This window comes from Rhodotorula toruloides (assembly GCF_000320785.1).
Source record: "Rhodotorula toruloides NP11 unplaced genomic scaffold Scaffold21, whole genome shotgun sequence".
In the NCBI taxonomy this organism is placed as follows: Eukaryota; Fungi; Basidiomycota; class Microbotryomycetes; order Sporidiobolales; family Sporidiobolaceae; genus Rhodotorula; species Rhodotorula toruloides.
Genome location: NW_015622981.1, coordinates 201,819 through 226,768, shown reverse-complemented (window position 1 = coordinate 226,768; position 24,950 = coordinate 201,819). Strand labels below are relative to the sequence as shown.

Sequence of the window (24,950 nt, the reverse complement as noted above, 5' to 3'; positions counted from 1 at the left end):
CCCGACGAGCTGAGGTGGATGCATGCGAGGTGCTCCGCCCGGCGCAAGGTTGCGGCGAGGCGACCACGAGCCAACAGCACCTCGGCCAGCTGGCTTTGCCTGCGAACTGGCTGACTGCTGCTGCCGTGCAGGGCTACGAGTGCGCTCTCACACCCGCTCACTGATCGCCCACCGCTCAGCACCCACTCGCACACTCTTTCACCGCCAGCGACGCGAGCGAAGTCGCCCAGAGCGAGGCCTTCACCGCATCGCACGGCTCACTGCCACCACCAGAGTGCGCGCCGACCACTTACAGGGGTGCAGGGGCCCAGAGAAACGCAGGTGAGCCGCCAGTCGCCCACCAGCACCTGTCCGCCGTCTTCACAGGCTGACCCCCTCCGACCACCCTCCACCGTGTCACCACCGATTCTTTCGGCAAGCAGACTCCGTCCGAGCAGCCAGCATCGCCGTCGTGACCTCTTGACTGTCCAACAAAAGCAGAAGGAGGTCTCCCGCCGTCCAGCTTGCCCTTCTTTCCCTTCCCCCCACCAATGACCTCTCTCTCCCGACTGCTCGACGGGCCCGAAGGTGCGAACGGTTACGCCGCATCGTCCATCGCTTCCTCTTCCACCCAGCCAGCGCCGGCTCCGATGGCTGCTCCGCCGCCCAAGCGCAAGAGGCCCAGCAGGGCCGCCGCCGCCTTCATCGACGAGGAGGACATTGCCAACCGCAGGGTACGTACAAAGTCGTGGTCTGGCGTGCTTGGGATCCTCCTGACTGTGCTGGTCCCATCCACAGTCCTCGCTGCGCCAGTCGACCCGCCCAGCTCGCCGTTACAACGACGAGCTGTACGACGACGGCGACGGGTTCCTCGGGCGCAGCAACGGCCGCTCCTCCTCCGCCGCCATCTACACCCAAAACGGCGAAGAAGTCGCCTCCGACGAAGAAGGCGACGGCCTCTTGCGCTCGACCTCGCACATCTGGCGCGAGCCGCTCAAGACGTATGTCTACAACTTGCATGCGCGGCGACGCCAGGTCGAGCGGGACGTCGAGGACGACGAAGCGAGTCGCAAGTTCCTTGTTGCGGCGAGGGCGGTCGAGATGGCGGAGAAGCGTATCCCGGCGATGCGCGAGAGGAGGGTTGTCCGGCTCGTCGAACTCGAGCATGAAACCGAGGTGCGTGCGCGGGAGGAAGAGATCGCACGTACCAAGGCGGAGGAGGAGGACTCGAAGCGCGTCAAGAAGGAGCAGGAGAAGGAGGAGCGGTTGAAGAAGCAGCGCGAGGCGGCGAGGCGCAAGCGCGAGGAGGACCGCCTCAAGCGCGAGCACGAGAACGAGCAGCGCAAGGCGCGCGCGGAGGAGGCGAGGATCGCCAAGTTGCAGGAGGCGGAGCGCAAGGCCAAGTTGACGCCCGAGGAGCGCGAGGCGGAGGACAGGGCTTTGGCAGAGAAGCTGGCGCGCGAGCGCGAGGAGGCTGCGCAACGCATGCGCGAGATGGAGGAGGAGCTGTTAACGAGCGGCCGCGGTGCGCGCAAGCGCAGACGGCCGGGCGAGGACCTCGAGGCGGATGCGGCGGACGCCCTCTCGTCATTCGGCATGTACGCCGAGTACGACGATTTCGACGACGAAGACGACAGCGGCGTCTTCCAGGCGCCGGATGCGAAGAGCCGCAAGGGTAAGGGCGCATCGAGGCGGTCCTCGTCGCTTGCTGTCGACACGCCTGTCCTCCCGCCCGGCGCCTACGCCGGACCCGACGGCCAGTACTACGACGCCTCGGGCAATGCGCTCGCCTGGCCTCCTCCTCGCATCTCCGAGTCGCCCATGGTCGGAGACGACGACGTGTACGAGGGCGAGGCCGCCAAGGGTCCGGGAAAGAAGAAGGTCAAGCTGTCGCCCGAAGAGCTGGAGCGCAAGATCTGGGTGCAGATTGCTCGCAAGGACATCCCCAAGGTGAGCAATCGAGCCGTCTGCCGCGTGTCATGTCGTCGCTGACCCTTACGCTCTCGCAGGTCTCCAAGGTCCAGCAGCAGCAGACGACATCTCGGCAGTTCTTCTCCAAGCGACTCGCGACCGTCGTCTCTCGTGAGGCTCGTCGCGCAGCAACCCGCTCGAAGCCGACCAAGGACGTCCAGACCCGCGCCAAGCGCGTCATGCGCGAGCTGATGCTGTACATGAAGGGCAACGAGAAGCGCGAGCGCGAGGCGCGCAAGAAGGCGGAGAAGGAGGCGCTCGAGAAGGCGAGGAAGGAGGAGGAGGTGCGCGAGGCCAAGAGGCAGGCGAGGAAGCTCAACTTCCTCATCACCCAGACTGAGCTCTACTCGCACTTTATCGGGAACAAGATCGAGAGAGCGTTCGTTGCCGCTTCCCAAGGGCGCATACTGACTCGCCTACCCACAGCGAGCGAGGCGGAAGAGTCTGCCGACACTGCGGGCGAGGCCAAGGCTCCCGTCGCCGCCGAGCCCAGCGCCTCACTCAAGGCTGCGATGGCTGCTCGCGATACGCAGGGCGAGCTGCGTGACCTCAACTTTGACGAAGGTGAGTGCCGGCGCCGTGGTCGGACGAAGGAAAGTCGGCTGACGAACTTGCGCACGGCAGACGACGAGGAGAACGCCGCGCTGCACGCTCGTCGGAACGCCCAAGCTGCCGTCGACAAGGCTCGCCAAGCTGCTTCCGCATTCGATGCTACGGCGAAAGAGGCTGCTCAGCCTGCCGCGTCCACCTCGAACGCCCCCCTCGACTTTGACGGCGACGACCTCAACTTTCAGAACCCCGAGACCGGCGGCGAGCGCGTCGTCGTCAAGCAGCCCAAGATGCTCGCGTGCACGCTGAAGGAGTACCAGCTCAAGGGTCTCAACTGGCTGGCGAACCTGTACGAGCAGGGCATCAACGGTATCCTTGCCGACGAGATGGGTCTCGGCAAGACGGTCCAGTCGATCGCGCTCATGGCCTACCTCGCCGAGGTGCACAACATCTGGGGCCCGTTCCTCGTCATCTCGCCCGCGTCGACCCTGCATAACTGGCAACAAGAGATCACCAAGTTCGTCCCGAACCTCAAGGCGCTGCCCTACTGGGGCAACACGAAGGACCGCGCCGTTCTGCGCAAGTTCTGGAACCGCAAGTCGATCCGCTACGACAAGGATGCACCCTTCCACGTCGTCGTCACATCGTACCAGCTCGTGAGCACCCGAAACGATCATCCAGCAATCGCGCGCTTGCTGACCGCTTCCTCCCGCAGGCCGTCGCGGATGAGAAGTACTTTAATCAGGTCAAGTGGCAGTACATGGTGCTCGACGAGGCGCAGGCGATCAAGTCGGCGTCGTCGGCTCGCTGGAAGACGCTCCTCGGCTTCCGCTGCCGTAACCGCCTTCTTCTCACCGGCACGCCGATCCAGAACTCGATGCACGAGCTGTGGGCCCTCCTCCACTTCATCATGCCCTCGCTCTTCGACTCGCACGACGAGTTCAGCGAGTGGTTCTCGAAGGACATCGAGGGCAGCGCCGAGAACAAGGGCGCGATGAACGAGCACCAGCTTCGCCGCCTGCACATGATCCTCAAGCCGTTCATGCTTCGTCGTATCAAGAAGAACGTGCAGAACGAGCTCGGCGACAAGGTGCGTTTGGCTTGACCGGCTACGCGAGCGTCTCGCTCACCTTACGACGCACGCAGATCGAGGTCGACGTCTACTGCGACCTGACACCTCGACAGAAGGCGATGTACCGCACGCTCAAGGAGAACATTTCGATCACCGACCTCGTCGCTCGCGCCTCGACTCTCAATGACGATGACAGCGTCAAGCGCCTCATGAACCTCATCATGCAGTTCCGCAAGGTCTGCAACCACCCCGAGTTGTTCGAACGCGCCGACGTCACTGCGCCGTTCGCCTTGGCCGACTACAACAAAACGGCGAGCTTGATCCGCGATCCGGACGTCCTCGAGGTCCCGTACGCCACGCACAGCGCCATCGAGTTCACGCTTCCGAAGATGCTGTATCGCGACGGCGGCTTGCTTCACGTTCCCGGGACGGGCTCTCGCGCCGGCAGCGACAGCTTCTACCTTGATCGTCTCCTCAACATCTGGCGTCCCGATCATGTGCACAGCTCACTCAAGGAGAACGGTGAGTTGGAGTGAACGAGCTGGTATGTGCTCTCGCTGATAGTGCCGCTTCCACAGAGTCACCATTCGCCTTTGCCCGCGCGCTCGACCTCAGCCCAGCCGAGCTGTACCAGGCGGTCTCGGCACATGGCATCCTCCGGCTCGGTCTCGCCATGAAGCGTCAAGCAGATGTTGATGCCACCGTCTTGTACGAATCGTGAGTCGACCTTCGTTTCGCCGCTGCGCACGCCTGCTAACCCCGCTTGAGCAGGTCCATCGACGACACCGACGCTCCCGCCCGCAAAGGTCTCTGCAGCCTCGTCCTCTCCTCTCCCGCCGCCAAAGTCACTGCGAACGTCTCTGGCCGACAGCACGGCTTGACGCCGCTCGCCGAGATCGAGCGCAACTTCTCCCGCTCCTCGCCTCTCCTTCATCCCGACGCGCGCTTCTACTACGACGCAGCCGTCGCGCCCGCTATCGACATCTCCTGCAGTGATCGCTCGTTCGCGTACGAGAACGAGCAGGAGCGCTTCGACGACCTCTTCCACGCCGCCTTCTTCGGCCTGCCGCCCTCGTCACGGGAGTCGCGCGCGGCGATCCAGGAGTACGAGGATGCCATGCCAGGCTTCTCGCCGCAGGGCGTCGTCGACCTCACCGAACCCTCGCACCTGCCGCTGCCGTCCATGCAGGTCCCGCAGCTGCAGAAGCTCATCCTCGACTCGGGCAAGCTCGCCAAGCTCGATGCGCTCCTCACGAAGCTCAAGGCCGAGGGTCACCGGTGCCTCATCTACTTCCAGATGACGCGCATGATCGACCTGTTCGAAGAGTACCTCGCCTTCCGCCAGTACAAATACCTCCGCCTCGACGGCAGCTCGACCATCTCGGAGCGTCGCGACATGGTCACCGACTGGCAGACCAAACCCGAGCTGTTCATCTTCCTTCTCTCGACTCGTGCCGGTGGTCTCGGCATCAACCTGACGGCCGCCGACACCGTCATCTTCTACGACTCGGACTGGAACCCTTCGGTGCGTGCGCCTCTTTGTGTCCTCATATCCTGAACGCTGACCACGCTCTCGCAGAACGACGCGCAAGCCATGGACCGCGCACACCGCCTCGGACAGACGAAGCAGGTCACCGTCTACCGCCTCATCACGAAGGACACGGTCGACGAGCGGATCGTCCAGCTTGCGAGGTGCGTTTCCCGTCCACGCATCCTTCCTCGTCTGCTAGCTCACGGTGTTTCACCTGCAGGAACAAGAAGCTCGTTCAGGATGCCGTCGTTGGCTCGTCGGGCGCTGCCGCTCCGAGCGAAGGTCCGGCCAAGGCGAACGAGGTCGTCTCGCTGCTTCTCAACGACGACGAGCTGGAGGAGAGTCTCCGTCAGGCCGAGAAGCGTCGCAAGCGCCTCGAGGAAACGAAGCGCGATGCAGGCCAGAGGGGCGCCGCCAAGCGTGAGGACAACCGCAGGCAGAAGAAGGCGGCTGACGCGGAGCAGGCGCTCAAACCGAGCGGCATGGGCATGGACGACGAGGAGGGTGCGTTGCGAGGTGTTCGTGCGAAACGAGCATCTGCTGACGCCGCTCTCGCTTTCGCAGACGGCTTCTCCTTCTTCGCCGACGTCAATCAGACGGCTGCGAACGACGACGATGCCGAGCAGCCCGCCGGCAGCGGGACCGAGACGCCGCAGCCGCAACCGAAGCCGAAGGCACCGCGGAAGAGGGAGGTCGAGCTCGACGAGAACGGCCAGCCCAAGGCGAAGCGGAAACGACGCACCAAGGCAGAGATGTGCGCTCCTCTCGTGCTCTCTTTCTCATAGGTTTGCTGACACTTTCTTGACCGTCGGTAGGGAGATCTTCCGCGCCGAAGAAGCGGAGCGCAAGAGGAAGCGCGAGGAGGAGCGCCTAGCGAAGAAGGCTGAGAAGGCCGCAAAGGGCGGGAGGCGATGAGCGTGTGCTCTCATGCTCTCTTGCTTGTTCTGTGACTGTACCGCACCCTCGCATGTTGTCCTTTCCATCGTTTCCTTCCCTTTCACTCGCATTCATTGTAACTCGCATTTTCTCTCGTCCGTCGCTCGTCCGTGTGGCCCTGCCTCCCTCGAGCGCCTCGACAGTCTTCGGGAGTGCGACAGCAGATTGGAAGCAAGCGAAAGGGGAGAGCGTGGCCGGGCCCGAGCAAGCGAGCTCCGTTCGTGCGGTGTCTGTCCGGGTCGAGGTGCTGTCCTGGCCAGGGTAGCCCGACGAGGCTGAGCGACGTCGCTCGACAGAAGTGAGCAAGTCCAGCTGAGAAGAAGCCGCAGAGACTCGTTGGTCGAGAGGGGAGGCAGGCGTAGGGCGAAGCTGAGCAGGCCAACGTGTCCAGGAGACGCCAAAAACATATTAGCGTCTCCTGGTCTTGATCCAGGGACCTTCGGGTGATCTTTTGGTGCAGTATGAGCCCGACGCGCTACCGACTGCGCTAAGACGCTTGACTGGAGGCGCCCGAAAAAAAGTTGCGTCTACAAACAAAATTTTGGTGGTAAGAGCAAGGCACCCACGTCCAGCTCGTCAGTTGTCGGTCACGACGCCTCAGCAGAGGCCTGTGGAGTACAAAGGATAAGTTGGAAGGTGATCCACTGCGTGGAAGGAGGATTGGAAGCAGCTCACCTCGGTCTGGCGGAACAGGCGGTTGTCCTAGCTTGCTACGAGTCTCGCCGCGGGAGTGGCGGAGGAGCAGGTCCATTCTAGGCCGCTGACGGTGCCGAAGGTGCGTCTGGGCGGCTCTGAGGGGTGGGAGGAGGACAAGGCGATGAAGTGCGCTGGGGGCCGAAGTCGGCAACCACGAGCGCTTGGGCGCTGTGAACGCAGCAGAGCTGAGGGAGCAAGTCTTCAAGCCGTCACAGCCAGCGGCGCAGCCTAGCAGTACAAGCCAGTGAAGATGCACTGAGGAGCAGGAGGAGAAGGAGCGAAGCGGGGGACAACGACGCCTCAACTCCTCGTGAGTGAGCCGAAGTGATTATGTGAGCGTTATGATGGTCCGCGCAGCCTGTTCTGCGCCCTGCACTGCTTTTCACCGCTCAACAGCCAAGTCAGTCTTCCCAAGTTGACATCGCGCTGGTCCTCCCTCGGCCCAACTCGCTCACAGCCAGTGTACGGCTCGCTGGACACCACCAGAGGGTTTCTAGTCTGCTTGAATTACTACGACCCACACGCGACCCGCCCCACGCCCTGCACGCTCCCCTTTCGTCCGTCCTCATCTCCAGATGCCCGGCCTTCTCTACATCGAGCTCGCGACGACACCAGGGACGGACGAGGCCACCAGGCATGATCGTGGTGGAGTAGTGATCCGGGCGGACCAGTCGTACGAGGTGCGCAGCTGTTGAAGCGCTCCTCGTCGAGGTTGACTGACCCAGCTGACCTTGACTTGCTTTCTCAGGCTGCTCTGCGTGAGGTTCACTCGTCCTTCAGAATTTCCGAGACGACCTACGACTGCTGCTTTGCTCAGCGTCCCCCGCACCGTGACAAGCCGTTCATCGTCGCCCCTTCAGCCTGGGAACTCCTTCCGCCCGGCTCGCACCTCGAATTCGTCGTTACGCCGAAAGGACAGGTCAAGCCAGTTGTCGATGTCCCGGCAATCATAAAGCTCGAGGACCCAAGTTCGTCAGCAGAAGGAGCAGCTGCGCGCGAGGCGTCCCTCCCGCCGTCTACCGTCCGAAGCCAGGTCGCCAGCTCGCAAGCGACCAGCTTCCACGCTCCCGCCACTCCCAGCAACACCGACGACTCGGATGTCGAAGTCAGTGACAGCGAGGACGATAGCATTGCGCTGCGAGGGGGACTCTTCGGACCGAGGCCGAGCGGGCTTGCTGGCGAAGGTGAACATGGCGGCGACGGCTTCCAGGCGGACGATCCGCGACACAACGCCGCTCAACGCGCGCGGTCTGCATCGCCATCCCCTTCGACCCTTTCCAGTCGGAACGGACGCATCAAGGCGGACTTGCGACGTCGCATCGAGGAGTCGGAAGGCGAGGAGCGCGTCGCAGAGTCAACCTCCAATCAGCACGACTCGTCTGGGTCCGCTCAATCCCGCACCCTCGACGGAACTCCTCGCGCGTCTCGCACCAGCGCAGACTCTGAGGCGTCTTTCCGAGTGGGACTTGACGCGAACGGCAACGTCGCCTTCGTCGCCCCTTCGCCTGCGCCCTGGTCTCCCACGTCACGATCCGCAACTGCCGCACAGTCGCGAAAAGGCAAGGAGCGGGCATACGAGCCGGTCGCAGCCTCGCCAGCCAAGAAGGCCGTCAAGAAGGAGGTTTCGTCGCCGGCAAAGGGTCCCGTTGCGTCGACAAGCGGCAGTTCCGACATGTCGATATGGCGAACGACTTCCCTCAACCCTCGCATCTCCGGCGAAGCCTCGACCTCCGCCAGCTCATCCGGCCTTTCGTCATCTCGCTCGATCCCCAACCTCTCCTGCGGCTCAGCCAGCAGTTCCGCCTCGCCCGCCCTTTCCTCCATCCACCCCCCTGTGGTCAAACGAGCAAGATCGTCCTCCCCGGACGCCGCGCCGAACAAGCGCGTCGCACAGACGACGCCTCGAGCCGGCCGAGCGGCGCCTAGTTCTCCCGCACGCTCTCACCTACACCGAACGTCGCCATACGTCGCGCAAGACACTCCGCCGCCTCCGCCCGCCTCGCAGAGGTCGTCAACGGCCCGAAAATCATGGTCCGACAAGCGTCGTGAAGCGCTCTCTCGCCCTCGCGTCTCGATCCCGCCTCTCGGCCGCAGCGAGCGCTTCCACTACTGGATCCGACTCCCAAATTGGCCGACCGCACCTCCCAACTTGGGTCCGCTCAAGCCGGTCTTGCTCTTCATGCAGCAAGCGAGGGGCGACGTGACGCTCGGTCTCACACTCGCGCGAGTATTTGACGCGGCAGCAGAACACAGCGGATGGGACGCAAAGGACCTGAAGGCGACGTTCCATGTCCCGGACGACGCGGGGAAGGAGGAGGACGTCGTCGTTTGGGGATGGGACACGATCTTGACCGAGTTCTGCGACTTGGAGGAGATTGGCCTCGAGGGGAAGGGCGACGTTATCGACTTTGACTACGCTCCGTACCGCCCGGATCGCGGCTGCTATGATGTAGACTGAAAACAGGAATGTACAGGCTTCGCCGCATCGTCACGTCCTCCTGGTTCTGCGCTCTTCGAATCGTCGAGCATAGGCCAGCATCGCTTGAAATGCATTCATCTGCTACGTCGTCCGGTCGTACCTCTTTGACGGATCCATCTCGCAGCGCTTCGCCCTTGCCCGCCGAGGATCCATCGTTCGCCTTCTTCGTCGAGGGTCGCAGCTGTGTGACTGAGAGCTGCTTACAATTGGAGCGCGCGTCACCCACCCTTGCATTGCTTTTGGGAAGCTACTCCTCCTCCTCCTCCTCCTCCTCCTCCTCCTCCTCCTCGTCCGCCTCCTCCTCCTCTTCCGACTCCTCCTCCTCCTCCGACTCGTCCTCCGACTCCCATTCCGACTCAGAATCCTCCGCCTGCCCACCTGGCTCCTCCAGCTCGTACCTACGAGCTTCCTCACTTCCCAATACCCACCATCCGGCATCACCGCTCATGCACCAGCTGCACGTCCCCTCGGTATTATCGAAGCTCTGCGGATCCAGTACGAAAGGTCAGTCTTGGTGAGCAACAGTGAGGGAGGGACATGAGAGCGCACCATGCACCATCGGCGCCCGGCAACAATACTCTCGTCTGGGAGGATCCTCAGCACGTTTGCCAATTCGTCTGCCAGATCCTTCGCATCCGCCCGACCTGCTTCTTCCCACTCATGGGAGATCCACACGTAGTCGCGTTCTTCGTCATCCTCATCATCGCTGTCGTAGTCTTCAATCAACAACACCTGCTTCGTCGCCGTCACGTTAACAAAGCCCTCTTTGCGGAGAGTCGTCCAGAACTCGACCCTCAACAATGGCGACGCAATCAACCTCGTCTCGAGGAACGCTGCGAGGATCTCATAGCATGCGCCTAGGGGTATCTCAAAGCCGAGAACCAGCTCGACGAGCGTGTCGGGCAAGGCGGCGAGGAAGCCGGACAGTAAGGCTTGACGTCGGGTACGGTCGCCGTGTGCGTCGAGGTCGTACAGGTTGTCTGAAAGGCAGAGCGACTCGAGACGTCGGAGGCTCCGCAACATCCTCGTGTAGGTCTCGATGTGGCAGGACCGTCCCGTGTTGAGGCCTGTTGCGAGTCGTAGGTCGAGGGAAAGGAGGTTGACACAGCGGGCGATCCATTCTGCCACTCCGACGACGTTGGGTGATTGACAAGAGACGCGGAGACTCGTGAGCGAGGCGGGGTCGAACAGGCTGAGGAAGCGCTGGAGACAGATTGCTCGGTTTCTGGCGCGCATAACTCGTTGAGGGACATAGGCTGTCTGCTGACGTAAAGAGAGAGGCTGCGGAGAGGCTGCGGAGGTGCGGTGGGCTCCGGGGAAGGCGCCTTGGGCGGAAAGAACGAGCTCTCCAGGGATGTGTTGAGCTGGAAGCGGCGAAGGCGCATGCACTTTGGGAGGACAGCAAGGAGGGGTGATGGGTCCCAGAGTCCCGCGCGAGAGACGGCGAGGGAAATGAGGTTCGCAAAGGGGAGGTGAGGGAAAGTAGCGTCGAGAAGATCCGGCGACTTGAAGCTCCAGTCGACGTGCGTGACGCCCTGGCAGATCTGGAAGAGCTGGCGGAGAGACTCGGTCGTGCACTTCTCTGCCTCGAGCTGAGAACCTAGGACGATCTCTCGCACGTAGTTGGCGAGGTGAGGAAAGGCGTGGAGATGGCGGATGAGGGCGGGAACAGCTCCCGAGCGGTAGTAGCCCAAGAATACGGGCCTCCGAAACGCCAGCTCTTGTCCCACGTCCTTCCATTCGCTGCAGACCCGCGCGACAATCCTCCCCAAGTCCTCAGGCTCCGCAGCGTCCTCTCCTCTGGTAACCTCGTCGAGGATGCGGCGCAGGAGCTCGACGGGCAGGCGGGGTAAAGTGGCGGGCATTGCTGAGTCTGGAAGCGTAGCAGGCAGCGTGTACGAACGGTTCAGCGTCGAAGAAGTCTCAGCCGAGTGAAGCGAAGGAGGGCAAGAGACGAAGTCACGGAGCGGGTCGCCCTCCTCGCTTTCTCCCAGATTGGCTCACACGCTCTTCTATGAGTCGTATACATCCTTCTAGGGCTCTGCTGAACGCCTCGCACGCTCGCAACTCCTCCTCGTTTGGCGGCGTCCAGGTGCATAGCCTCGCCGACATCTCCGAATGACAAAAAAGCCCCGCGACGGCGACGACGGCGCTCTCCCTCCTCCCGCTCACCGACACCGCTCACACACGCGCAATGACCAACGCACAGGCTGCACCCGCCGCCCAGCACGTCAACTTCTCCAAATTCGCAACGCCCACCTCGCCAACTGTCGACGTCCCGCTGGCGGTCATAAATCGACCAGTACCGTCGCAGCTGGACGAGGGCAAGGTGTTGAGGTTCATGGAGGACATCCAGGTGCGTCCTGTGCCGACTTGAGCGGTGCGGAAGCGGGCTGACTTTCCGCTCGTCTCCCCCCCCCTTCCTCCCCTCTGCAACGACTCCTTCGCTATTCTTGAATTCTTGATCCTCCGTCCAAACGAGCAGAAAGGAGATGACTTGACGCCTATAGAGGTCCTGCGCTGCGTCGCGCCCGACGGACAGAAGTATTTTTTCGCCTTTGGAGGATGTCACCGGTGCGCCTCCAATCCACTCGATCCATTAGCTCGCTCACTAACGAACGAGAGGGACGCAGGTATGAGGCGCACAAGCGGCTCAAGAGCGAGACGATTCCCGGACGGATAATAAACGTCCCGCCTTCTGCGATCCGGATGTACTTGGGCGCAAGCGCGCCTTTCTGACGGCTCGCGGTTCTCGCTGTATATACGTAGACGCCTTGGGAGCATAGAGGCAATGTAGCTAATCACGCACATCTCGCGAAACCGCTTGACAAGGTTTTGGGCGGAGAAAGTGCGAATTGCGGGAAACTGACAAGTCTACTGCGCCGCCGGCGCACTGCTCTCCTGCCCGCTGACCCGCCAAGTGATGACGCGCGACCCCTCCCCACCCGCAACGAGCCTCTCGCCGTCCCAGTCGATCGCGAGCACCTTCTCCGGCTCCTTCCTGTCCTCGTCGCCCTCCTTCTTCGGCACCGGCAGCGTAAACAACGCCTGCTTCGCGCTCCTCGCGTCCCAGATACGCACAGTCGAGTCGTACGACCCCGAAGCGAAGAGGAGCGGCGAAGTCGGGTGCGCGGCGACGGACGAGACGGGCGCCGTGTGCCCCGCGAGGGTGAGCGAGATGTTCTGCGTCGCGTCGGTGCGGAGGTCCCAGAGGCAGATTAGGCGGTCGGTCGAACCCGTCGCGAGGAGGTTGGGCGAGGTGAGCTGCGCCATCGCAAGGAGGACCTTGGCGCTCGTCTGTGCAGGTGGAGCTGGTCAGTCTCGCGTCTTCCCGTCGTTCGACGCCTGCTTCGCACCTTGCTGCTCGTCTCAGCACCGATCGTCAAGTCCCAGCTGCGGACCGAGTGGTCCCAGCCAGCCGAGTACGCCTTGGTCACGTCGCTGCGGTCAAAGACAGCACGCGAGACCTTGCCCGTGTGGCCTCGCAAGACAGCCATCGGAGTCTGCGCAAGTCAGAAAGTCAGTCGACAGGCTGCAGCGAGAGCAGCAGCCGGAAACGCACCTTGTTGACGACCGCGCCGGACTGCTTTCTCCGCTTCTTCTTCCGCTCGCCGCCTTCCAGCTCGACGTCACCCTCGTTGACGCCCGGCGTGAGGTCCCAAAGACCGACGAGACCGTCCCAGCCGGCGGTGAGCAGGTGAGGCGCGGGAGTTGCGGTCGAGGAGGAAGAGGGAAGAGGGCGGGAGCGGACGGAGGCGATAGGGGCTTGGTGAAGGGAGAGGGTGTAGAGGGTCTTAGGCGGGGTGAGCTCGGCGGGAGCAGCAAGGGAAGGAGGCGGGACCTGCGCGAGGACAAGCGTGAGCAGCGGTCGCGAGGGGAAAGACGCCCAGACTCACCGTGTACTCCCATACCCGTCCGACGCGGTCCATTCCTCCGCTTGCGACCCATCGCTTGTCTTCCGAGCCGAGCGGGTGAGGTACGTAGGTGGCGGAGAGGGCAGAGAGGTCGTGGCCGGTGAAAGTGAGGGTCGAAGGCGGAGGCAGGTCGCTGGATTGAAGCGAGAGCGTGCCGGCGTACGAGGCGGTAAGGACGGCTCTATTGACTCGCAGGCAAAAACAAGGGACGGCATGAGCGACTGAGATTGCATGCTTGCGGCAGAGACTACCGCAATGCGAAAGAACGGGTCGACGCACCCTCGCACGGCCGACGAGACGTCGCTCACCCAGTCCTCGCTCGGCTGCGTGCTCTCGAGCCGAGGAGGGAGGGTGGACGGCAGGAATTCGACCTCGAGCACAACTTCCTCGCTCGTTCCCGTCGCAGCGCAGTAAGCGCCGAGCGAAGACCGGAGCAAGGTCTGGTCGATCAAGAAGTCGAACGGGACGGGTGACTCTGCGAGTGCGGGAACGGGTCAGCTCGGGCTCTACTACGAGTTCTGCTGCTGGTCGTAACCCGCACACCATGCGAGCGCAAGGGATGGCATCAGGAAGTGAAGAAAATAGATTCGACATCGTCTGAGAAACCTCGAAGACTAGCTGAACGAAGAATACCAATGTCATGTAGTTTGTATCGTCATTGCCATCCCTTTTGCGCTCGTGCGCGCGTGTGCGAGCAGGAGACGACCCTCACTCCTTCCGAGCAAAGGTGACAGTCCGGTCCTCGTGCGCGGACTTGACTCCTCTGGACCAGCTGCCGCAAGCTAGTGCAGTGTACCAGCGCAGCGCAGGACCGTCCGTCGCAGCCCACGAGACGGGGAAACCGAAGCGAGCTCAGATAGCGACGGGGACTCACCATTCTCGAGGACCTTGTTGATGAGTTCGGACAAGTGGAAGCGCCTCCAGCTGGCGGGCACGAGGAACTTGGCCGGCGGGATCTGGTAGTTCGGGTCCTTGGTGCTGAGGCGGATCGCAATCTGCTTCTCCTCGCCGCCGTTGAGGGTCGCGGTCGAGGTGCTGGCGACGGGCTGGCCGAGATCAGCAGTCACAGACATGGCTGAGCGTGGCTGATCAGCCTAAGAAGCGGGTTCAAAGTGAGCGAGTGAGGTGAACGAGGGAGAGCCGCGCGAACGAGCTCAGCGTGGTGAGCAGCGGTCGACTGGCCTTTTCTTACTCTTCCTTTGGGCCAACAAGCGCTCGAGCATGCTGACACGCATCGTACAGCCAACGGACGAGTCTCGGGCGGAATGCTAAGCGCGAGCTGAACGAGAAATGCGATAACAGGGGTTCCTCGCGAGCTTGCCCTCAAAGAATCGCTGTCTACCGTCCGCAGACCTCCCTGTCCCGACTCTGACTCCGCTCGTGAGCAAGACGGCTAGGCGGACGCGAGGCAGACAAGCCGGACTGGCTCGTTGTGCGGTCGCGAAGCGCGAGGGCGGGTCGAGGCGAGGGGACACGGTCGAAGGTAAGCGTCGAAGAGAAGGCCGGGTCGAGAGGCGAAGAGGGGAGGTCGAGAAGCGTGTGAGGAGGCGATGTGCGAGTGGTCGATACAGTCGAATGCGAGGCGAGAGGAGGAACAACAACGGATGTCGGAAAGGCTGAAACGGAAGTTGCGGATGCCAGTGATACAGTCGGTGGAGGGTAAAGGCGGTCTGGGGTATCATGTTGTGGCGTAGGTGCCGGGTATGGATTTGCTGGAATGGTTGTCTCGACGGCGGCTTGAGCTGCGAGGACCTTGAGGCGCTCCTTCGCCTTCTTGCGCGCAAGATCCCAATCCGCGCCTGGTCCAGCATAGTCGCTGAAGTCGCCGTCCATGCGCAAGCCGAGCGCGTCGCCGCCAGCCTGCGCGGGCCCTTCGTGAACGACGCGCAGCTTGTCGGACAGGTCGAGGCCGCGCGAGGCAAAGACGAGGCGGATCGAGCGGTACAGGTAGTACTTCGGCGTCGAGCCGTCCTTTCCGCTCTTCTTGTGCGAGCTGGCGGGGGGCGAGCAGAAGACGAGGTGGACGGCGAACCGAAGCTTGCCCTTGTTGTCCGCTCCTTCAACGCTGTACGACTTTTGCCGCAGGAACGTCCGTCCGCCGGCGCCATCGCGTTCGAGGCCGGTCAGGTCGTACGGAATCAGGAACGGCTTGAAGGCGGTGTGTTGCGAGTTCTTGAGGACGAGCTGGATCTGACCGCGCGCAGGAACTTGGTAGCCGGGGAACTTGGGGATCTTGCGCGACTCGCACGGTGCTGGAGGCGCAGAGAGGAGCGAGAAGTAGTGGCCTTCGATGTCGACGGTTCCGACGTAGGGGCTGGTCATCGCTTCGCCGGAGGAAGGGTAGAAGACGGCGTCAAAGGGAATGTGCAGGTGCGCCGGACATCGCAGTCGTAGTGGGGCGTCGTTGCTACCGAGCACACCGATGGAGGCGACGAACGGGAACGGCGCTGAGGGGCGAGACGACATCCGGCCGCTCAGAAGCGAGTCTTCGAAGCTGCCGACGAACGAGGCGCAGGGTGTGGCCGACGTCACCGACGACGAGAGCGAGATCGAGGAGCGTCGCCGGCTCTGCCGCAGGCTAAGGAGGTCGTCTCGTGCAGGATCGCCCGACGGCTGCCCGAAGGGAACGGCTGCTTGCGGTCGAAAGTGTCGCCAAGGCGCGTCGTCGTCACTTCCGCTATCGTCGTACGGGCCGACGCTGCGCGACAAGGGCGAGCTCCGTGGAGGCGAGGAGACGAGAAACGACGGGCCGGACGCAACTCTTCGCCGAGGACCGCTCGTCCAGTGTGAAGGAGTGGTTTGAGGCGGGGACCGGAAGCTGTCGCCCGAACTCGACACGCTCGCCGAGATTGCAAGAGCTGGCATCAACTCAGTGAGCGGTCCATCGAGCGGAGCTGCACCGGCGAAGGAGGCGGCCGAGTCGTACGAGGGAGGCGTGCGAGGGACGGCGGAGAAGGTAGAGGACGAGCTCGAGATGGCGATCGGCTCCGTTCGTGGGCTTAGTGCGCGGATGGTGGGAGAACCGGAGCTGTAGGATCGGGGGGAGAGGGAGGTGCTGAGCGTGGGAGTTATAGTGCTCGAACCCGTCTTGGGGTCGACGGCGAGTGGTAGACCTGCAACGTTCATTGTGATCAGCGCCATGCCTCAGAGATACACCGGGCGTCTGCGCGAACATCCAGCGAGTCGCGCAGCGAATGGCCTCGACTCGAGGGAACCTCGACGATGTCGGGTCGCGTGAGACGAGAAGCTCACCCTTTCTAGCCCTCCAAGCGATTTCCTCGGCCATTTCAGCGTCTTCTGGCTGCGTCTGCATCGCAGCCCGACCGCCCAAAGCCTTGTTCGCGCCGCCCGAGACTCCGACTGATGAAAGGCAAGAGGGTATCAGGATCGGGGAAGGTGCGTTCAACTGGTGCGTGAGCTGGCGCTGAGTGTGCTGACGAGTGTGCAGGGCAGTTCGAGCGATGTGGCAATCCAGCAGACGCGGTGAGGAGTAGAGGAAGAGCGGAAAGCCTCGCGCGGATCCCTCGCAGTTGCCGAAGAGGCGTCCGAAAGTCGTCAAGGTGACTCGCCAGGCTTTCCTTTGCGGTTCTACGGCAAAGCCAAAGCTGCGACAGCGCACCCCAGCGAGCCAACCTATGGAAAGGGGAAAAGGCGGCGAGATGCAGTCTACACAGGCGAACAGATTGAACGACGCCGATACAGATCCAACACGAGAGATAACTAGACAGACGTAGTAGGACGCCAGAGATTAGGCCTTGGTCGCGGCGGCGGCAGCGACGGCGGAGGGAAGGTCGAGGTGGAAGTACGCGAGGCTCGAGTCGACGATCGTTCCGGCGGCCGACTCGGCGTACGGCACCTTCTCGTCAAGGCTGGGGCTACGCGGAGGGGTGCCACCCTGCTCGACGTCGACCTCCTTGATGTCGTGCGCCGAGACGTCGCGCGAGAGGGGCGGTCGCTGGATCTGGGAGAACTGGTCCGCGTTCTCCTGCTGCTGGACGACGTCGCCAACCTCGATCTGCGGACCAGTCGCATCGACGTCCCGACCGAAACCACCGGCGAGAAGCGCGCGCTTGATCCAGGGAGAGAGAATCGTGGCGAAGTGGAAGGTGACTGGCTGGCCGGCGTAGCGCGACAGGACCTTGTGCAAGTCGACGAGCGCCTGTACCGACGTCGTGTCGACAGCCGAGACGCCCGCAAAGTCGAAGACGACCGCCTTGAGCAGAGGCTTCGCCGCGTTCGCCTCCGACTTTGCCTGCTCCAGCTTGGCGCGCGGGCCCTTCATCTGGAAGCGATTAGGTCCGGGATCGGCCCACGGCCTGTCGCCCTGCGGAACAAGCGAGTAGTCTTGTCCGTTGCGGGTAGACTGGTGCGCATAGTCGACGACCTGGTCGGTGTAGTTTGCCGAGTTGATGTAAAGGAAGCTCTCCTCCATGCGGAAGACGATGACACCTGCAGGAGGCGGCTCGACGATGACGTCGGGGTTGCGCACGCCATCGGGGTGGAGAGGGAGGTAGACGTCGCGAGTCGAGGTCGACCCAGCCGAGTCATCGTTGCGGACGCGGACGCGACCCAAGATCTTGCCTCGGGGCTTGGCGATGCGGACGAGGAGGAGGGCGGCGGAGGCGGCGATGGAGAAGTAGATGCCGTTCTCCATGGACGAGAAAATTGTAATGAACACGGCCGCGATAAAGATCACGAACTCCAGGGGCGAGACGAGCCAGTACCGGTACGACTGCTGCGGCGAGGCGATTAGGCCGCCGACGGCTTCGATGATGACGGCAGAGAGGCCGGCATTCGGGATCCAGTAGAAGGCGGGCGTCAAGCCGTAGAGCGCGACGACGACGACGACGCCGGTAACCCAGCCCGCGATTGGAGTTCGGACGCCTGCTCTCGATTTGATGGCCGTGCGCGAGAAGGAACCGGTCGAAGGGTCTGCAGTGAGCGGTCAGTCGCGAGTCTGCAGATTGCCAGGCGGGCAACTCACAAGCGCCGAAGAATGAGCTGAAGATGTTGTTGACGCCGATTGCAACAAGCTCCTGGTTCGGGTCGATCTTGTCTGTGGAGAGAAGCAGGGAGCGAGTCAGCCCTCCGCTTTGAAGCGGGTCAGTCGAGGACGAGCGCGTCGGCTCACAGTTGTTGACCCGACCGAAGGACTGCCAGGTAATGCGCAAGTCAGACATCTATTTGAGTGAGGAGAGTGGGCGCAGTCGATAAGCGCACCTTCGAGATGGCGATGTGCTCGAGGAAGACGAGAATGGTCGACACGGGGATCTCGCTGGCCAGGAGCCTCAGCAGCTTGCTGTTGAAGTCGGGGACACCCATGTGCTTGAAGCCGGACGGACTGCGAAGTTTCAGAGGTCAGCCCGAGGGGAAGGAAAAGAGAGGAGCGAGAAGAACGCACACTTTGCCGAGGATCGAGATGGGGTACTTCTTCGGGTTCTTGTGGCGTAAATACACCCACGCAAAGACCGTCTCGAAGATGACGAGGAAGGCCGTGCGGAAGGTGTTGGCGAAGAAGGCGGCGCGACGGACGCCGGGGCTCTTGGCGTTCCGCTCGACGCGGTTGAGGATGAAGCGGGTGATGTAGAGGAAGGCGAGGCCGACGAGACCGAATGCGGCGTCGCGAGTCGTGTCGGGGAGGTGCTTGAAGGAGTTGATGATCACCTTGTAGGTCTCGGCGCGCGTGTCGAACTTCTTCGAGTAGCCCATGAGACCCGGTACCTGGCCGGCGGCGATGGAGATGGCGCTGCCGGTCATGAAGCCGCTGATGGCGGGTGCAGAGATGAACTGCGAGGACGAATGAGGTCAGCAAATCTCGGAGCGAACCGGTTGAGATCCGCCAACTCACCTCGACAATCCAGCCGAGACGGAGGAGGCCTAGCCCGGTAACGATGATGCCGCAGATGAGAGCGAGGGCGGTGGCGATGACGTTGGCGGGGATGTTGGCACCGTCGGGCTTCGCCTGGACGTGCTTGATGACCTTTGAGACTTGAAGGGACATAACGGCGACGGGTCCGATCGTCACGTCCTTACTCGTCGCAAACAGGGCGTAGATCATGACGCTGCAAAAGGGAAGAAGATCAGTAGAGCGAAGGAGGCGGACAGCTGAGGATGGCTGAGGGAGACATCCGGCTAACGTACCCGACGAAGGACGAGTACAGCCCGAACTCGGGGCTCAGCGTCGCGATCTTGGCGTAACTCATGGACTGAGGCACGACGACCATGCCGACCTGTGTACAGGAAACGGCAAGTCAGCCTTGAAGACCACTCGCCGCGGTATCGAGCTGCGCTTCGCCGCACAGCGGACGTACCGTAAAGCCGGCGATGAGGTCGCCAACGGCCCACCGCAGGTTGTAGTTCAAGATCCATCGGTGGATGGGCAGCAGTCGCTTGACATAATCGACGGAAGCGGAGGGGAGGTCTCGCGAGTGATCCTTGATGTAATCTGCCGTCCGAAACTGGGTCAGCTAGTATTGCTGCGAAGGGATTAACAGATCACGCACCGACGGTGGAAGCTGCTTCAGTGATAACCGGGTCGTGTCCAAGCCACTTGGCAAGTCGCTGCTTGTAGGAGAGGCTCATGGCGAATGCAGCGAGTCGACGGTCGAAGTGAAAGGAGCGCGATCAACAGGACAGCCGGACAGACCGAGAAGATCGCTCGTCAGGAGAACTGAGCACGAGGAGGGCCGCGGACTGAGAGAGAGGAGAGAGAAAGCGGCGACGGCGGGAACGAGCTGGCAGGAGAAGCGAGCGAGCACGACTTTTCGAAACGCCGCCGTGCGCCAACTCTGCATGGCGCTATCCAATCTCGAGCCGATCAGGCGAGGGCGGACGGATGGTGGAAGCGCCGCAGTAGAAGGCGTGCTTGGGAGGATGTGCAAGGGGTCGAGAACGGCCTTGGCTCCACTGAAGGGGCTGTCCCGCGATCCAGCAGGGCTGTTGCACGCTCATCCAGGTCGCTCCAGGTCGTCCCGCCCGCGTACAGCACGCCAGACGTTCAATCAGTGAGCAAACGGCGAGGAGGGAGCAGGGGTCCGTGGCAGGGCGATGGGCGAGGGCTGGAGCCGTGCAACAATTCGAGTGCTTGAGGATGGCATAACGATGCGCATGGGCGGCGTCTGGCCTGGAAGAGGCGCTAGAGGATGAGGGGGACGAGGAGCGGACTGCGGAACAGGGGTTGCTCGCTTTGTCGAAACAGCTCTTCCGTTTCTCTCGTTTGAATGCTCTGCGGCGTACACGAGAAGGGGTGAACGAGTTACAACTGTTCAGGAGATTGTCGGAGCGGGTCGAAGCAGTCTCGTCAAGTCGTTCATCCCGTTCCTCCGCCCGCTCTTGCTCCGCTCCCCTGCTCAGTCCTCGCGCTGCATTGCGCCCGGGGTTTAAATGTGATCAACATCCTTGCCGAGAGCCGTAGGACGTCAAAGGAGCAAAGAAGTAGACCGCCAGCGCAAAGGCGCTGGAGCAAGAATTCGCAGATGTATTCTTCGCAGCTTGGGCGACCTGCAGCGACGAAACTGCATCCTGCGAAGCGTCGCAGCAGGTGAGGGACGATGCAGGATTGACAGGGTCGAGCTGACAGAGATAGGCGCGAGCCTCGGTGGAAGCGGTTTCGAAGCAGAAACGGAGCTTGCCAGACCGCATGACTGGCCTCGCCCCAGCTGCCTGCTCCTTCACAATCTGCTTAATCTGCTGGCGTCCGGCAGCTTAGCCCGCGCCGTTCGTGCTCCTACTTCGAAGACCCGTAGGAGACGGAACTCTTCGCTCCGACGCCCTCAGCAAGCCCAACAGGACCTGGTCCCTCCGTTGCCCGTGCAATAGTCCAGTCTGTCATGACCGGCGCTCAACCGTCGCGACGAAGCCACGAGCCATAAGCAGACCGGCAAGGGGAGACGGTGAGGGCTAAGCGTGCGAGTAACGAAGCCGGCAAAGCAGGTGTGCGACTATCCGTATGGACTCCCTGAAGCGGGATCCACGCCTCCAGAGCGCATTCGAGCGAGAGCGAGTGAGGTGGACGAGGCCAAGGGAGCGAGCGAGTCGCCTCGCGAACCTCAGCATCCGCTACACGCTCGCAACCCGCTAGAGGGACTGCTGGACCGGCTCGCAGGCTTGCGTAAGGACCGCTTAACACCTGCGCACCGCTACGGACCCGAACACCCCGCTTCGACGCGCGCACCTCCCCCATCTCGCAACCACTCCTCCGACCCGCGCAACAACTACCTTCTCCCACTCGAGCGTGTCCAGTGAAGCATGTCCGGCTATAAGAAGGACGAGGAGAGCGGCGTTGGCTCGTTCTTCCAGGACAAGACGGTGCGCTTCCTCTCCCGCTCTCATCGCGACACGTCCCGCCGACCAAGAAGCTGACACGCGCCCTCGGCTCGTTCGGCGTCGTTTCGTTCCTGCAGACCGTCATTCAGGAGGCACGCGTGTTCAACGAGACGCCGATCAGCCCCCGCAAGTGCCGCATTCTCTTGACCAAGATTGTGTACCTCCTCTATGTGGGCGAGACCTTCGGCACGCAGGAGGCGACGACGCTCTTCTTCGGCGTCACCAAGCTCTTTCAGCACAAGGACGTGCGTTGCGAGCCGCTCCCCTGCGACTCCCTTACCTCGCTCATCGCCTCTTCCTCCCGCAGAGCGCCTTGCGACAGATGGTCTACCTGGTCATCAAGGAGTTGTCCGGCATCGCGGAGGATGTCATCATGGTTACGTCGTCGATCATGAAGGACATGCAGCCGAACCTTGAGGTCATCTACCGCCCGAACGCCATTCGCGCCTTGTGCCGGGTCATTGACGTGCGTTGCTTCCCGGTCCTCCTAGCGTCTATCAAAGCTGACTGGTCTTTCTCACAGGGCTCCATGATTGTCGGTCTCGAGCGCTTCTTCAAGGCCGCCATCGTCGACCGGAACGTCTCGATCGCATCCGCCGCCCTCGTCTCCTCGTACCACCTCCAGCCCATCGCGCGCGACGTGATCAAGCGCTGGGCGAACGAGGCGAACGAAGCCGTGCAGAACAAGTCGTCGTCCTTCTCCACGTACGGCGGACAAGGCTACGCCACTGGCCCGACGAGCTCGATCATCCAGTACCACGCGCTCGGCTTGCTCTACCTCATCCGCCAGGGTGACCGTATGGCTGTCACCAAGATGATTCAGCAGCTCGCTGGCGTCAAGGGCTCGGGCGGAACCCTCCGCAACCCGTATGCGATCTGCATGGTCATTCGCTACGCCGCCAAGGTCATGGAGGAGGACCCCAAGTGTGTCTGCACGTCCTTCCCTCGTCCACGAGGCTCGTACTGATCACATGATTGGCCCACAGCGTCCAACGCGCCATGTACGACCTCATCGACGGCTACCTGAAGCACAAGAGCGACATGGTCAACCTCGAGGCGGCACGCGCGATCTGCGAGATGAAGAACGTCAGCGTGGCCGAGCTGCACCGTCCTATCTCTGGTGCGTTGTCTCATCTACTCCGCGCAACCTGCGCGACTAACGAATCTTCCGTCCGCAGTCCTCCAGCTCTTCCTCTCCTCACCCAAAGCCGCCCTCAAGTTCTCCGCCATCCGCACCCTCGCCAAGCTCGCGCAGACCCACCCGAACGCCGTTGCTGCCGTCAATCTCGACATGGAGAAGCTCATCAACGACGACAACCGCAGTGTCGCGACCTTTGCCATCACCACCCTTCTCAAGGTGAGCGATCCGTCTCCGTTCTTCCGCAACACCAAACGCTGACCCTCGTGATCCCTCCCAGACCGGCAACGAGGCCTCCGTCGACCGCCTGATGAAGCAGATCTCGGCGTTCATGTCAGAGATCTCGGACGAGTTCAAGGTCATCGTGGTCAACGCGATCCGCGCCCTCTGCCTCAAGTTCCCCGCCAAGCAGTCGGTCATGCTCACCTTCCTCTCGGGCGTCCTCCGCGACGAGGGCGGCTACGACTTCAAGCGCGCCGTTGTCGAGGCCATCTTCGACATGATCAAGTTCATCGCCGACTCTAAGGAGGCCGGTGAGTGGTCGTTCGTCTGTCCAAAGCGATTGAGTTCGCGCTGACACTCCTTCAAACAGCCCTCGCCCAACTCTGCGAGTTCATCGAGGACTGCGAGTTTACCAAGCTCTCGGTCCGCATCCTCCATCTCCTCGGTGTCGAGGGCCCCAAGTCACCGCAGCCGAGCAAGTACATCCGCTACATCTACAACCGCGTCATCCTCGAGAACGCCATCGTCCGTGCCGCTGCGGTGTCGTCGCTCGCCAAGTTCGGCATCAACGTCGCGGACAATGCGGTCAAGCGCAGCATCAAGGTCCTCTTGACTCGGTGAGTTGGTCGTACGTGCGACTCGCGGATGTGGCTGACGCCCTTACGCTCCTGCAGCTGCCTCGACGATGTTGACGACGAGGTTCGCGATCGTGCGGCCTTCAACCTCAAGCTTATGCAGGACGAGCCGCTCGCCAACACCTTCGTTCGCGATGGTGCGCACCCTTCCCTGAAGTGGGGTTGATTGGGTGTTGACGCTTGCGACCGAACAGACTCCACCTTCTCCCTCGACACCCTCGAAGCACGGTTGACCTCATACATGGCCGACTCGTCCGCGCTCGAGCAGCCCTTCGACTTTACTGCCGTCCCCAAGATCAGCAAGGAGCAGGCGCTTGAGGCTGCACGGCGTACGTCTGGCTTTCGCTCGCGTGGGCATGCGTGATCAGTCCTCACCGTTCATCCGCTCACAGATTCGCGCAAGGACGCGATTGACTCGGTTGCGATGGCTTCCGAAGCGAGCGGCGTCGCAAGCACCTCTGCCGCCGTCCCATCCGCGAGCGAGACCCAGTCGGCGTACGAGAAGCAGCTCACCGAGGTGCCCGAGTTTGCCAGCTACGGCCCGGTCTTCAAGAGCACGCGCAAGCCTGTCGAGCTCACCGAGCGCGAGACCGAGTATGTAGTCTCGGCCGTCAAGCATGTCTTTGCCGAGCATGTCGTCTTCCAGGTGCGCTCCCTCGCTGTCAATTCTGCCAACCTATTGACGCTGACTTCCCTCTCCCGCAGTTCAACGTCCGAAACACGGTCGACGCCGTCCACCTCGAGAACGTCGTCGTCGTCATGCAGCCGTCGGAAGAGGCGGATCTCACCGAGGATTTCATCATTCCCGTCGCCTCTCTCGGCCCGAACTCGGACGGCGTCGTCTACGTCTCGTTCACCCGAAACAACCCGTCTACCTACGCGACCGGTTCGTTCGGCAACACCCTCCGCTTCCTCTCGAAGGAGATCGACCCGGACACGGGCGAGCCCGAAGAGGACGGCTACGACGACGAGTACTCGCTCGAGGAGCTCGACCTTGGCGCGGCGGACTACATCGTGCCTTCCTATGCGGCGTTCGCGACCGAATGGGACCGCCTGCGAAGCGGAGCGACGGCGCAAGAGACGTTTGCGCTCACGGCGCTCGACAGCCTCAAGACGGCGTGCGACTCGGTCATCGAGATTCTCGGCATGGAGGCGCTGGGAGGTACCGAGGCGCCTACGTCGCCGACGGTGCACACGCTGAACATGTCTGGACTCGTCGCGGGCGGCGGCGGAAAGGTGTTGGCGCGGGCGAGGATGACGTTCCAGACGGGCAAGGGCGTGACGATGGAGCTGACGGTGCGGGCGGAGCAAGAAGGCGCCGCGCAGCTCGTCGTCAACGCCATCGCATGAGTAGTGTCGTCGTTCGTTTTCCGTGTGCAAATACCCCTTCACTTCCCTTCTCTCGTGCGCGCGTGCTTCGGTCGTCACAAACGTCTAGTTGGCAAAGTGCGGACAATTGGCTACAAGGATCAACAGGCACTGAAGAACGAAGGGACGAAGGGC

At 62.4% G+C, this 24,950-nt stretch overlaps 8 protein-coding genes across 8 annotated transcripts; 4 read left to right on the top strand and 4 right to left on the bottom strand.

The window, feature by feature from the left end:
- Positions 1–530: 530 nt before the first annotated feature.
- RHTO_03555 (SNF2 family helicase Ino80) lies at positions 531–6,017 on the top strand (the record flags this gene model as incomplete). The annotated part of the gene is made up of 12 exons (XM_016417225.1): positions 531–713; positions 778–1,929; positions 1,989–2,514; positions 2,575–3,155; positions 3,215–3,589; positions 3,646–4,093; positions 4,150–4,288; positions 4,343–5,096; positions 5,151–5,263; positions 5,323–5,606; positions 5,667–5,856; positions 5,918–6,017. The coding sequence occupies 12 exons, from the start codon at positions 531–533 to the stop codon at positions 6,015–6,017; spliced, it is 4,845 nt and encodes a 1,614-aa protein (XP_016271438.1).
- Positions 6,018–7,309: 1,292 nt separating this feature from the next.
- On the top strand, positions 7,310–9,192 carry RHTO_03554 (uncharacterized protein; the record flags this gene model as incomplete). Its single annotated transcript, XM_016417224.1, has 2 exons — positions 7,310–7,414; positions 7,483–9,192. 2 exons carry the CDS (start codon positions 7,310–7,312, stop codon positions 9,190–9,192), a joined length of 1,815 nt encoding a protein of 604 aa, XP_016271437.1.
- Positions 9,193–9,460: 268 nt separating this feature from the next.
- Positions 9,461–11,078, bottom strand: RHTO_03553 (uncharacterized protein; the record flags this gene model as incomplete). Its single annotated transcript, XM_016417223.1, has 3 exons — positions 9,461–9,697; positions 9,763–10,416; positions 10,482–11,078. The coding sequence occupies 3 exons, from the start codon at positions 11,076–11,078 to the stop codon at positions 9,461–9,463; spliced, it is 1,488 nt and encodes a 495-aa protein (XP_016271436.1).
- A 329-nt stretch (positions 11,079–11,407) lies between these two features.
- On the top strand, positions 11,408–11,952 carry RHTO_03552 (sulfiredoxin; the record flags this gene model as incomplete). Its single annotated transcript, XM_016417222.1, has 3 exons — positions 11,408–11,569; positions 11,699–11,787; positions 11,847–11,952. The coding sequence occupies 3 exons, from the start codon at positions 11,408–11,410 to the stop codon at positions 11,950–11,952; spliced, it is 357 nt and encodes a 118-aa protein (XP_016271435.1).
- A 135-nt stretch (positions 11,953–12,087) lies between these two features.
- On the bottom strand, positions 12,088–14,200 carry RHTO_03551 (microtubule associated protein; the record flags this gene model as incomplete). Its single annotated transcript, XM_016417221.1, has 6 exons — positions 12,088–12,510; positions 12,570–12,716; positions 12,776–13,054; positions 13,110–13,308; positions 13,407–13,602; positions 14,002–14,200. The coding sequence occupies 6 exons, from the start codon at positions 14,198–14,200 to the stop codon at positions 12,088–12,090; spliced, it is 1,443 nt and encodes a 480-aa protein (XP_016271434.1).
- Positions 14,201–14,465: 265 nt separating this feature from the next.
- On the bottom strand, positions 14,466–16,440 carry RHTO_03550 (uncharacterized protein; the record flags this gene model as incomplete). The annotated part of the gene is made up of 2 exons (XM_016417220.1): positions 14,466–16,240; positions 16,380–16,440. 2 exons carry the CDS (start codon positions 16,438–16,440, stop codon positions 14,466–14,468), a joined length of 1,836 nt encoding a protein of 611 aa, XP_016271433.1.
- Positions 16,441–16,875: 435 nt separating this feature from the next.
- On the bottom strand, positions 16,876–19,709 carry RHTO_03549 (sulfate permease; the record flags this gene model as incomplete). The annotated part of the gene is made up of 9 exons (XM_016417219.1): positions 16,876–18,059; positions 18,112–18,183; positions 18,259–18,280; positions 18,348–18,468; positions 18,529–18,914; positions 18,976–19,189; positions 19,269–19,357; positions 19,439–19,572; positions 19,631–19,709. The coding sequence occupies 9 exons, from the start codon at positions 19,707–19,709 to the stop codon at positions 16,876–16,878; spliced, it is 2,301 nt and encodes a 766-aa protein (XP_016271432.1).
- A 1,665-nt stretch (positions 19,710–21,374) lies between these two features.
- RHTO_03548 (coatomer protein complex, subunit gamma) lies at positions 21,375–24,797 on the top strand (the record flags this gene model as incomplete). The annotated part of the gene is made up of 12 exons (XM_016417218.1): positions 21,375–21,434; positions 21,530–21,697; positions 21,760–21,918; positions 21,976–22,376; positions 22,439–22,572; positions 22,631–22,809; positions 22,871–23,123; positions 23,183–23,429; positions 23,487–23,584; positions 23,642–23,776; positions 23,840–24,093; positions 24,153–24,797. The coding sequence occupies 12 exons, from the start codon at positions 21,375–21,377 to the stop codon at positions 24,795–24,797; spliced, it is 2,733 nt and encodes a 910-aa protein (XP_016271431.1).
- Between the last annotated feature and the right edge of the window lie 153 nt (positions 24,798–24,950).